Source organism: Theobroma umbraticum, unplaced genomic scaffold, assembly GCF_002168275.2.
Source record: "Theobroma umbraticum cultivar Fairchild unplaced genomic scaffold, ASM216827v3 scaffold_67.0, whole genome shotgun sequence".
NCBI lineage: Eukaryota > Viridiplantae > Streptophyta > Magnoliopsida > Malvales > Malvaceae > Theobroma > Theobroma umbraticum.
This window is the reverse complement of record NW_018397262.1, coordinates 6288411-6300271: the sequence shown is the minus strand read 5'-3', so window position 1 is coordinate 6300271 and position 11861 is coordinate 6288411. Positions and strand designations below refer to the sequence as shown.

At 35.1% G+C, this 11861-nt stretch overlaps 2 protein-coding genes across 3 annotated transcripts in view; one reads left to right on the top strand and one right to left on the bottom strand.

The window, feature by feature from the left end:
• The first annotated feature begins 2549 nt into the window (after window positions 1-2549).
• Window positions 2550-10013, top strand: MRE11 (DNA repair and meiosis protein (Mre11)). Its single transcript, XM_021433041.2, is given in 23 exon segments — window positions 2550-2691; window positions 2768-2903; window positions 3075-3232; window positions 3581-3671; window positions 3968-4087; window positions 4170-4238; window positions 4342-4433; window positions 4617-4719; window positions 4807-4914; window positions 5007-5069; window positions 5146-5217; window positions 5375-5452; window positions 6243-6305; window positions 6402-6462; window positions 6888-6970; window positions 7306-7419; window positions 7727-7804; window positions 7969-8040; window positions 8175-8400; window positions 8403-8442; window positions 8764-8875; window positions 9125-9316; window positions 9655-10013. Coding segments are annotated over 23 exon segments (2181 nt in total). The 5' UTR covers window positions 2550-2674; the 3' UTR covers window positions 9688-10013.
• A 135-nt stretch (window positions 10014-10148) lies between these two features.
• LOC110419913 (uncharacterized) overlaps window positions 10149-11861 on the bottom strand; it is a 3263-nt gene continuing 1550 nt past the window's right edge. The window contains exons 4-6 of one of the 2 annotated variants that reach the window (XM_089784006.1): window positions 11416-11861; window positions 10769-11002; window positions 10149-10390 (exon numbers count right to left, since the gene is read on the bottom strand). The exon at window positions 11416-11861 is cut by the window's right edge and continues 353 nt beyond it. In XM_089784006.1, the coding sequence (XP_089640132.1) occupies window positions 10322-10390; window positions 10769-11002; window positions 11416-11861 (749 nt within the window). In that variant the 3' untranslated portion in view covers window positions 10149-10321. Of the gene's footprint in view, window positions 10391-10768; window positions 11039-11415 lie in introns of both variants that reach the window. The other variant, XM_021433043.2, reaches the window with a different exon arrangement.

Below are 11861 nucleotides of genomic sequence, written 5' to 3'. Positions count from 1 at the left end.
CTAGAAATGAAGTAACCTGTGGGGGGAATGAGGTCACGAGTATAAGATCTTGAGGACCACGTAATTAAAGCCTGGGTTAGACTTCCCCTTCACAGCAAGGCAACCACCACATGGCCAATCCTTGCATTTGGCTGTTTCTCACTTAGAATTTTCCTGGAAATGCATTCGGGAAAAATCTCTTTCAGAGAAGACTTTGGTGGTATACTCAGTTCCCACAGAATCCTCAAAGTAAGGCTTGTCGATATGCTCCGTACAAGTTACAAGCCATGCGAAGAAAACAAATCCCACAAGGCATCTTCAATTAAGGTCTTTCACTATCACCATTAAAGTGGGAAAAAAAACCTTTTCGAAATTTCTAAATTCTAAGAAACCCATTTTCGGCAATTAATTTCTTCTAAAGCATCCAATGCTGGAGTAAGTTAAAAGTTGTCAAGCTACGTACCATCACACCATTGTATGTATAGTTTCCTTCCTTTGTCTCCTTTATGATATTGTTTTGTTCCTCTTACGGGCTCCTTTACATGTAGTTTTGTAGACGGAAAATTAGTGGTTTTTCCTTTGTGATTGTTGGTGGTTTTAGAGTCAATTTTGTAGCAGTAATCGTTTGTCCGTTAGGCTTAGGTTTCTATAAAGTAAATGATTGTAACATGTTCATTAAGGAAGTTAATGAAATATTCTGTGTTATAATTTTGACATTATCGAAAGAATTTGTATATATATATATATATGACATGTATAATATGCATAACTTTATATAAAATAAAGTTTTGATGAAGTTTTCAAACAATATTACGTGGATACATCAACAAGGAAATGCTGCATATCAAAAAAAGTGATCAAATATATATAAAATCTGAGTTATAATCTCCTCGACATGCAATCCATGATAAGATATTATTAATCACTCTATATATAACTTACCACAAACTATTTTTAGGTAATCGTGCATGTTGAAGTTGAAACTATGAATTGAGGACATATTACGTAATTGTCTTATACCTATAATGAACAGGTTTTTCACCAATAATTGTCTTAGAAACTTTATAATATAGGATTCCCAATCTAATAAAATTCCTAGCCAATGGAATCTTATTTCAATATTGATGATAAGGTAGAAGCTCTAGAACCAATAATTTAGGTATCTTGTTCCTATTTTATGTTAAATTTTGTCATGCCGGATTGGATAATTATTTAATAATTATAGTTATTGTTGAATTTAAGAATATCAACGGATAGCGTACCGATTATTTTTTAGTTACTTTAACTTGAACTCTATTATTTTAGAAGGTACTTAAATCTTATAAATACTCGATTAAAAATAAATTTAAATTAATTTTTCATATTTATTATTAATGAAAATTAAATTAATAAATTTAATTTAATTCATGAAGAATAAATTAAACGTTTAAACTCATTAAACCAATACCCGGACCCTACATAAACTGTGATGGATAGTAGTTTTATCCCAAAACTTGATTATGAAATATCCTAATCTTACTTAATTAGGTCAGATAACATAAGGTACCGATTTTTTTTATAAAGGAATCAAATTGATAAAACTGTTTAAACATTTTCTACTTTGAATTGAAATATATATATCTCTTATTCTATATAGTTTAAAATCTAATATCTTATATTAAAAAAAGAAAAGAAAAGAAGGTGAATGACAGGGAATAAGGGTGGCAATGTCTTAAAAGATTTCAAGATGATTCTCCTTTTTGCTTCCTAAATTTCATTTTTAGCCCACACATTGAAAAGGAATTCAAGGTGCTTGAAAATGACTTACACACAAGAGGCTACACAATAATACAGTCAAAACCTATAACAAAAAAGGTAAAGAAAAATGAAGTGTGTGACTTAGACTTGTAACTGCAGATGATTAAAAATTAGACTTAAAGTTGAAGAGAAATTCTGATGAAGAAATCAACACCACTCATGGTGATTAACATGAGAAATTTGGTATCTTTTTGACTCTTAATTAATTTGATGATGTATCAAAGCCTGATTTCTTGTCTTCTTTTTTGTACAAAATTACAAAGAAGCAAATCACTGCCAAAATTACAAAGAATCCTTTGCCTTTATTATGAAGTCACCCATAATTATCTTATCTTCGAAATTGATGTTTCAACTGACAAGTTAAAACTACAATTGGTTATGAATTATGTTGCATGATCCGATATTCGAAAAAATTGAAAATAATAACACCATTATGTGATTAATAATGTACATGTACTTGGGTAAAGAATTTGTGTCTTATTCAGATGATTAGGTCGATTTTATTTTCAGATTATTTATCATTTTTCCTTCAATTATTTATAATTTTTTGAAAAAAAAAATTGTCAATATTCTATTTGGGTTTCATATTCCCAAAGGAAGCTTTTATTTAAGGTCATAACATGGGCAGTTTAAGACCAATAAGTGGGACTTAATGAAATTTAGGCCCACAATAATCAATATGGGCTGGACTGAACCCGAATTAACATCCCCGACCCGATCAGACCAGTTCGATTTCTCGGATCGGGTCATTGCCTCCCCCAAAATCTGGTCCCCTTTTTTTCTCATTTTTCCTCCCATTTTGCTGTTTGAATTTCCGCGCCGTTTTTCCATTGTCGTAACTTCGCAAAGTACTGGAAAATCTTTTACAGTTCATGAATTTCGCAGCTAATCTATCACTATGACCGACTCAAGGAGGTAAAACTTCTCCTTTGTTTGTTTTTTTTTTAAAAAAAATTGCTTGAATATGATGTATGAATGGAGAAATTTGCAGGGAGGATGTTAGCAACACACTTCGAATACTTGTAGCGACGGATTGCCATTTAGGCTATATGGAGAAGGATGAAATACGACGACATGATTCATTTCAAGCATTTGATGAGATATGCTCAATAGCAGAAGACAAACAGGTGATTTTTTCCTTTTTTTTTTTTAATTTATTTCCTCATTTGCTATATTCCTTTGAATTTTTTATATTCGCTACGGTTTTTCCAGTAAAAACAGGGAATTTCTGATAATTTCTAGGAAATTTTCAAGTTTGTTTTTAGTGTACGTAGGCACTGATTTCTATATGGTATTAGGTGGACTTTTTACTTCTTGGTGGAGATCTTTTCCATGAAAATAAGCCTTCGAGGTCAACTTTAGTTAAGGCTATTGAGATTCTTCGTCGTCACTGCCTTAATGATCAACCGGTGCAGTTCCAAGTTGTTAGCGACCAGACTGTTAATTTTCAGAATACGTAACTATTCTCTCTCTTTCTCGGTGTCATGAGTTGCCGATGGGATGTCTAAGTTGTATGTTACTTCTTTCTTGTTCATTGCCATAAGTCCTAAGGCTCGAATTTTTATCTGGCTAGTAAATTTGCACAGTGATTATTCTTGTGACAACAGCCGAAGCATGATTTTGTGCCGTATTTTTTTTAATAGATATTGGTTTTGATGTGAACGTTATTAAAGTAAGTTTATTTACTTGTTTCCTAGATGTATGTGTTTACATATCTTAGTCAATATGCTCTTTTCACTGGTTGTTGACCGATGTTTGGAAGATTAACTCATTTAGTTTGTAACAAGCATTTCTTTTTCAACAGATTTGGCCATGTGAATTATGAAGATCCTCACTTCAATGTTGGCTTGCCAGTGTTTAGTATTCATGGAAACCATGATGATCCTGCTGGAGTAGTAAGAAATTTATGGAAACATGCTTATTCTACTTTTTTCCCCTCTTGTGTTTTGTTCTTGCTTTAGAGATATCTTGCTTGCTCGTTCTTTTTCATTTTCCATAGAATTTCAGTGTCCCTTCCTATCTTTGTGTCATAAATTGATACCTCCCCAATGCCATGCCTCTCTGTCTATATGGATTGTTTTTCTACCTTTCTTGATTTGTTAGATAATCATGTTTTTATAGAGTGCATAATTAGTCTGCTGTTCTTAAAATTACTACTAACAGTCTGTTCCTAACTTTTTATTGGTGACAGGACAACCTTTCTGCAGTTGATATCCTTTCAGCATGTAACATGGTGAACTATTTTGGGAAAATGGTTCTTGGGGGTTCGGGTGTTGGACAGATTACTCTCTACCCTATTCTTATCAGGAAGGTCTGCTAGTAATTTCATTAACATGAGTTTCAAGGGTAATTGTATATTCATGGAAAACCTTATGTCTCTTTTTGCATTGCAGGGATCAACTGCTGTAGCTCTTTATGGTCTTGGGAATATTAGAGATGAACGGCTCAATAGAATGTTTCAGGTACTCTACGTATTTACATTGAACATTTTTAACAGCCCACTAGTGCCTGACTTCCAGGATATTCAGTTATTGACCTGTTTGTGGTTTATGTTTGGTTTCTCAGACACCCCATGCTGTGCAATGGATGCGACCTGAATCCCAAGAAGGGTGTGAAGTGTCTGATTGGTTCAACATTCTGGTACTTCATCAGAACAGGTTGTGTATGTGTGTCTGTGTTTGTATGGACATGTCCCTCTGTGTGTGTCTCATGTTCACATGTGTTCCACTTTGTGGTTGAGTTATTTCATGCACAAGCAAACGTAAAAGTGGAAGAAAAAGACATTATTGTGTAAATTCACTTGTGTACATATTAAAACTTTTAACTAATGTGGCTTGCAGAGTGAAGATGAACCCTAAAAATGCAATAAATGAGCACTTCTTACCACGCTTCCTTGACTTCATAGTGTGGGGACATGAACATGAATGTCTTATTGACCCTCAGGTGGTGGAATTAAAAAATCTTTCCCATATCTTATTGTTTATCTCTTGTAGGATATCAAAAATTTGAAGGTTGGTTTTAATTTCATAGGAAGTACCGGGGATGGGATTTCACATTACACAACCTGGTTCCTCAGTTGCAACATCACTGATTAATGGAGAATCAAAGCCAAAGCATGTGCTCCTTTTAGAAATTAAGGTTGTATATGGGTGAAAGATTGGATTTATCATTTAATCAAGCAATATCTGTTTCTTCATTTGATTCTCACACTGTGATGACTTATTTTATAGGGAAACCAATATCGTCCAACCAAAATACCTTTGACATCAGTGAGGCCTTTTGAATATACAGAGGTAAAGCAATATCATTTAGAGAAAAGGCAAGAAATAGATTAGAATTGTTTTGTCTTACTCAATGTTCATGATGTAGGTTGTGCTGAAGGATGAACCTGACATTGATGCCAATGATCAGAACTCTATTCTTGAACATTTGGACAAAGTGGCAAGTGTCTTTTCTTGCATGAGATAAGAATTTTGGGCTTTCTGAGTTTGTGACATCATCTAATACAGAAGTCTGACAAAATAAGTTCTTTAATTATCTATGGTTGAAAAAAGGTCCTTTTACTGAATTTAACGTAATAACTTCAATTTTATTTTAGGTCAGCAATCTAATAGAGAAGTCTAATAGGAAGGCTGTTAATGGATCAGAGCTCAAGCTTCCATTAGTCCGAGTTAAGGTAATTTCAGCCTCTGTTTTGTGACCGATACTACTATGAAAGCTGATTTTTACCCCTAGTCTTTTTTTCCCTTAACATGTTCCACCTTTGAGAGGTAGGTTAACCTGGCCCTTGGCAGTGCATTCACATGTCACTATCACATTCTCAAAGGAAATTGAAGAAAGACTGCTAAAGATCTCTAATTCAACTAGACCCAATAAATCCTTTTCTTATTTTGTTTTATCTTCAGCTGCCGTTTCTATTGAATATTTGTCTTTTCTAACCACCTATATCCTCTTTTTCTTTCCCTGCCTTTTCCCTATGTCTTTCGAATCCAAATCAAATTGCTTTTTTTTCCTTTTCTTTTTGAATTATTGACAGAGGTGTGGTGGTGACTGATATCAAGGATCTCACTTGAAAATTTCCATGTTGTCTAATGATTAGCATTTTTAAAACCTATTACTATATTGGGAAATTTTTCATCATTGTTACTTTGTTGCTAGCACTTCATCCTGGAAAATGCTTGCACATCGTTTGAAACCCTTTTTTTCTCAGTATTGCCCACCCATAACTTAGAATGTTGGGTTATAAACTATATTTGCATTCATTTAATGAAACTTTTCATGAATTTGACCTTTCCTTACCAAGTAATGTTATTTCGTTTTATAATTTTTGTACCGATTTGGTGAGCAATTTTTCACTTTATTTTACTCTATGCTTGTCTTGACCATATAAGTTATTATTGATTTTGCAGAGAATGTATCTCTAGCATCCAAATATAACTTTTTCAATTTTCTGCGTGATATTATAGGTTGATTACTCTGGATTTATGACAATAAATCCTCAAAGATTTGGGCAGAAGTATGTTGGGAAGGTATCTTGGGGCTATGGCACATTCTGAATGAGGAATAAGTTCTAACTTTTTTGTCCTTCATTCAGGCACTAAATGATTAGTCCTCAATGTTTGCAGGTTGCAAATCCACAAGATATTCTTATATTCTCCAAGGCTTCTAAACGGAGTCAGAAAGAAGGTAATTTAATCATCCAGACTTAGTAATCTACTCAACTGTGACTATTTTACTTAGAAACAAGTAAGTTTTGTACAGCATGGAACATAGGTTGCCTTTCTTCCAAAGATAAACCAGTTGCCTGCTGAAATTAATCACATAAACCCTTGACTCAATTGGAAAAAAAAAAAAAGATGAATAGTTGGCCTTTAAAAAGTTTTATTACAATGCTCATGTGGCAAGAGTTGCGAACATAGTATTGAAAATATATTTTCACTTTTAAACACTATCAGGTATTATTATGAGTAATTTTTTGTTATAAGCATGTTCTCAGAACAGCATTTAGATTTTCAAAGCTCTTCCTTTTTCTTAATTTGATCTGCTTGATATTAGCTTATAGATGCAGTGAAATAACTTGAGTTTAACTTAAGTTTCTTTGTGCATTTTAGCCAAAATTGATGATTCAGAAAGGCTTCGCCCTGAAGAACTAAATCAACAGAATATAGAAGCATTAGTTGCCGAAAACAATCTGGTAATCAAACATTGCATTCCCTGTTTCCTTCTGGCTTGATTATTTATGGCATGTATCACTCAATACTTATTTAGTGCAGTCCTGGAGGGCACTACTATGCATAATATATTTAAAATAATTGTTCCTATTGAAGACAAATTATGTATTTTGCATGCAACACACAATTGCATGTGATTACTGAGCATGGATTCAGTGCTTCTGCATATGGAAAGTTGTATCGGATACCGAATTTTCTTTCAGTTACTGGACTAAATAGAACTCGCATGACAGCAACCATATATTTATCATGAACCCTTTTTGTCTTTAGTCTGGTCCTTATCATGTCTATCTTGCAGAAAATGGAGATCCTTCCGGTCAATGACTTGGATGTTGCACTGCACAATTTTGTTAACAAGGATGACAAATTAGCTTTCTATAACTGTGTGCGATACAATCTTGAAGAAACTCGTGTAAGTATTCTTATAGTCTACCCGCTGTGCAGTTAAAATAATGTATCATAATGTCTAAAGGGAGAGGGAAGACCAAAGAAGAAATGTGCAGAAAGTACTAAAGGGGACCTTGCTTTTACTGGTTTTAACTCAAGATATTTTCCTAAATAGAGCTCAATGGCTTTATCTGATTTATTTAGCTGACCTTGCATTGTGGGAAAAGGCTACATAATTGTGTGAATGTTAATTGGTTTGACGCTGATTACTTCTTTTATTCTCCATATTCTGGTTTAAAGTTAGTGAGTCCTTCACTCTATTGATTCCACAGAACAAAATTGCAAAGGATTCAGATGCCTTAAAGTTTGAAGAGGAAGACTTAATTCTTAAAGTTGGAGAGTGCTTGGAGGCAAGAATTTTCAAGTTGATTATATTTGATATATATATATATATATATATATATATTACACTTTTAATGTTAATAGCAATATCCCAACTCATTGCTGGGGGTATTAGTACTTTTGATAGATGGATATAGTAGACAATATTTTAATTCATCTGTTAATTTTGCAGGAACGTGTCAAGGAAAGATCTTCACACCCTAAGGATACCCTGCAGTTCACATCCAGTGTGCAGTCCGTTGAGGTGATCTTAATTTACATTTGCTCTGTGTTCACTAACCATTCCATGTGTTCCACTTTCTGTTTGTTTAAAATGTTGCTTCAGGTTGCTTATATAACATTCTCCGCATCTAAACTTCTGTTTCTTCAATGTTACAGAATGTCAGGAGTAAAAATAATACAGGAATAGGAAGTGCAGCCTCCTTTAGTGACGATGAAGACACAGCACAGATATTGAGCTCCGCCAATAGAGGCCGGAAAGGGCCATTGACAGCTTCTCAATCATCTCGTGATGCTCCAGAAGTTGGTCAAAGTAAAATTTCTACCAGAGGAAGGGGTAGAGGTAGGGGCAGAGGCAGAGGCAGAGGCTCTACTGGCTTAAAGCAGACACTCTCGATGCTTCATTGGGTTTTCGCCAATCTCAAAGGTGACACTTTGATCTAACCTGTTGACAAGTAATTTGACTTATGGCCAGAGAAATAAGTATAGGATATAATATCAATCACTAAAGTGGAAAGACAACTCTCCCTTTATTTTATTGCTTAAATCTTTTTCTCTTTGGGGCTTCCATGGATGCTGCTTTTTGAAATGAAAGCACTGAGCTTACCGTAAGAAATATTAATTGTTGTTAGGAGTATGCTGTATCTCCTAATCTCTTTTGCCCTTGAAATTTAATTAATAATTTCCTTGAAAAAGTTTGGACTTCTACATCACTAGCTAAGTTTCATTGGTAATTTGCCTGATGCAGATCTGCATCAGTTGCTGCATCTGCAGCAGTTCAAAGTACTGCTGATGATGAGGAGAACGTTGACTCTGCTTCAAGTGAAGAATATGAAATTAATGAGGTTGACAACAGTTCGGTATGGACTACCTTCTCAATCAGTTAATTTCATGCACATATTCCGTGCTGCCTTTTCTATTGGTTGTCTTTATATGATGGTACATGGTGGTCGCAAACTATTTAAATGATTGTCTGTTCAAACGTACATTATCCTTGGAAAATAAAATCACCGATGTTGCTATCTTTGCTTTGTGTTGTCAGTGTTGACATAATACCATATAAAAATAATGAAAACACAAACTGAATAAGTACTCTTTATCTTTTGAAGGAAAATGATGAAATTGGTCAAGGTAAAGGGCGTAAAAGAGCAGCTCCTAGGGGAAGAGGCAGAGGATCTACATCTAAGCGGGGAAGGAAATCTGATAACTCTTCAGTTCGTAAAGTGTTCATGAACAAGCCTGATGATGATGACGATGATGCTGAAGAGATTGCAAGGAGATTTAATAAGTCTCAACCTCGGGTTAGCGATTGTTCTTCCTTTCCTTATTTTAGCTGTGCCATTTTCTGCAGTTAACCTAGTATGTATCTTTTGCTTTGCCCCACTGACATGCTCCCCTCCTTATTTGGAAGAGTTGTTGCCCCTCAATTTCATCTCCTTTTTACTCAGGTTTCGCACATGTTTTGCTGTAGTCTCTGCTTCTAATTACTGAAGATTTAATTAAAACAATTATGCTCATACTTTTTATTCAGTACTTAATACCTCTGGCGATGTCAGACTTGTTTTTCCCCTCTTGCTAGAGAACCCTCGCACTACTCATTGGGATTCCCTGACTCGGCCTGTCTCTTCATGTATCTCAGGTAACAAAAAGTTATGGTGCTTTGAGAAGATAAGCGTCATCACATGTTGCTGTCCCTTTCAGCATTGTAGCAGCAGCATGTATGATTGCAACTGATGAAGGGCAATCTGCTCGTCTATTCCAATGCTGAAATCAATAGCATCTAGCATAGCACAGATTACGAGGATAAATTGAAGATCAACACTATCTAGCAGCAATCCATATTGCCTTACATTATGCCAAGTTTTTGTCTGTGAGATTAAAAGAATGTACAGGTTGGATATGTATAGTACCCAACGCAAGAATTGAATGCCAAGTTGGCTAAGAGATCTGTAGCATTTTCCTACATAATCGAGCTGTTCGAATGTTCATCTTCCTCTTCTGTTAATCTTATTGCCTGTTTCGGTATCAACTTTTTGATGTGAGTGAGATTTAGTTCAGATGTTAATGTTCTTGTAAAGTAAAAAGCCAGAGAGTGAAAGAGGAGGAGATTTCAAACAAGGCTTGAAAACGAAATGAGAATCTTAAATGCTTGTATAAGACTATGGCCAGTGAAGGTGTACATTCACTAGAACCAAAATTTACCACCAAAATGTGGCACGAAAAAGTTTTCTTTGCTTTCACACTCCTCCCATGGTTACAAGAAGTAAGAATTACATTATATACAGACCTTTATCTGCTCTGCCCCCTCATCGAAAATGGACCCTTTGAGTAGAATTGGTGGAATTCTTCCCTTCCCTTTGATTACCAACTCTTCCCTGTTGGAAAAGTTCATATACATGCATCAGATACAGGATGTTGCAAGATTTGTGTATGGAAGTGTAAAAAGGAAGGACAATCAAAAGATGAATTTGCTTATCAAATCTAAAGAATAAGGTTATTTCTGCACACAACAATTTCCCATAGATTCTATTGGTATTTACGGGTTTGTGATTATTACATAAAATCATAAGAGATATGCAGTTTCCCAAGGAATAATATGAAAAAGAGAATCTGAGAAGCCATATGAGTGCAGGAGGCTGTCATCAGGTCTGAACAATTGAAATTCATGCAGGCATTTTAAATTGGCAACAAAGGCTAGAACAAAGTGAGACTATAGATTAGTATAACAGTATCATGACAACCAAGATAAGTACCTTGGGAACAAACAATCCTGTTCTGCCACCGTTCTGGGATGTACTCTGACTTGTCCCTTTTCTACCTACAGCCATGCCTCCAGCAGCATTGCCTTTTCCACTGCATTTCTGGCTCAGAGAAATTTCCCCCGTGTTATTTTCTTTCCCAGCACCTGTCACTTTCTTGATTCTCCTAACTCCCGCCTTCTCTCTAGCTTTTGAAGCAGCAGCAAGTGACTTCTTTTCATTAAGTGGCTGTGAAAGTTTGGAAAGAAGAGTCTGAGAATTAGCCTGCAAAAAATTACAAAAATTTTGGGTTCTTCAACAAAGATATGATGTTTGCAATATGGTTTATTTGTCATCTTCTTGGCATTTATTAAACCAGTTGAGAATGATCATATATCAGCTACAAGAAAATGAATCCAAATAAAGCTTAAAATATGCAAATTCTATGTTTTTCCCCCTTTTGCCAAAATGGATGGGGAAGAATGCTAAGCTTATGCAGTCAAAATGAATTATTATTTCCTCAATTAACTTGAAAATTGTCCTCTGCACTGAGTATAAGTTAAGAACTCCAAATGTGTACTGCACACTGGAAGCACAGATAGAGATTGAAAATTTGTACATGCACAAACACACAAGTTTCTCAAGGTACAAGTGCTTCTCACCTTTGATTTTGAGGCTTCCTGGCAAGTTGGCTTTGCAACAGTTGGTAGACCTCCTGTCCTAGAATTACGATTCCCTTCCTTACCTCTAACATTTGATGTATTGCACATATTAGAAGGTTTCACTTTATTCTTTGCAGCTTCAGTCATCCATGCTACATTTCTGCTATCTGGGGTATGTTCTTTCCTCTTTATTAATGCAACACTTGACCTCTTAACGTCACGACCAGAAAATGAAGATGATCCCACACTAGACTTGCTGGAGGAAGATTTACGGTCTCTTGATTCCCTCCTATCAGCATTAATCTCCACCCTTGATGCTGGTCTTGCAATACAACTTTTCCTAAGACTACTCCTCACTGACAACAAAAGCCCACTTGATTGACCAAAGCCTCGACTTGATACTTCGAAAGTCTTCTGCTGCTGTTGTTGTTGAACACTTTCAGATG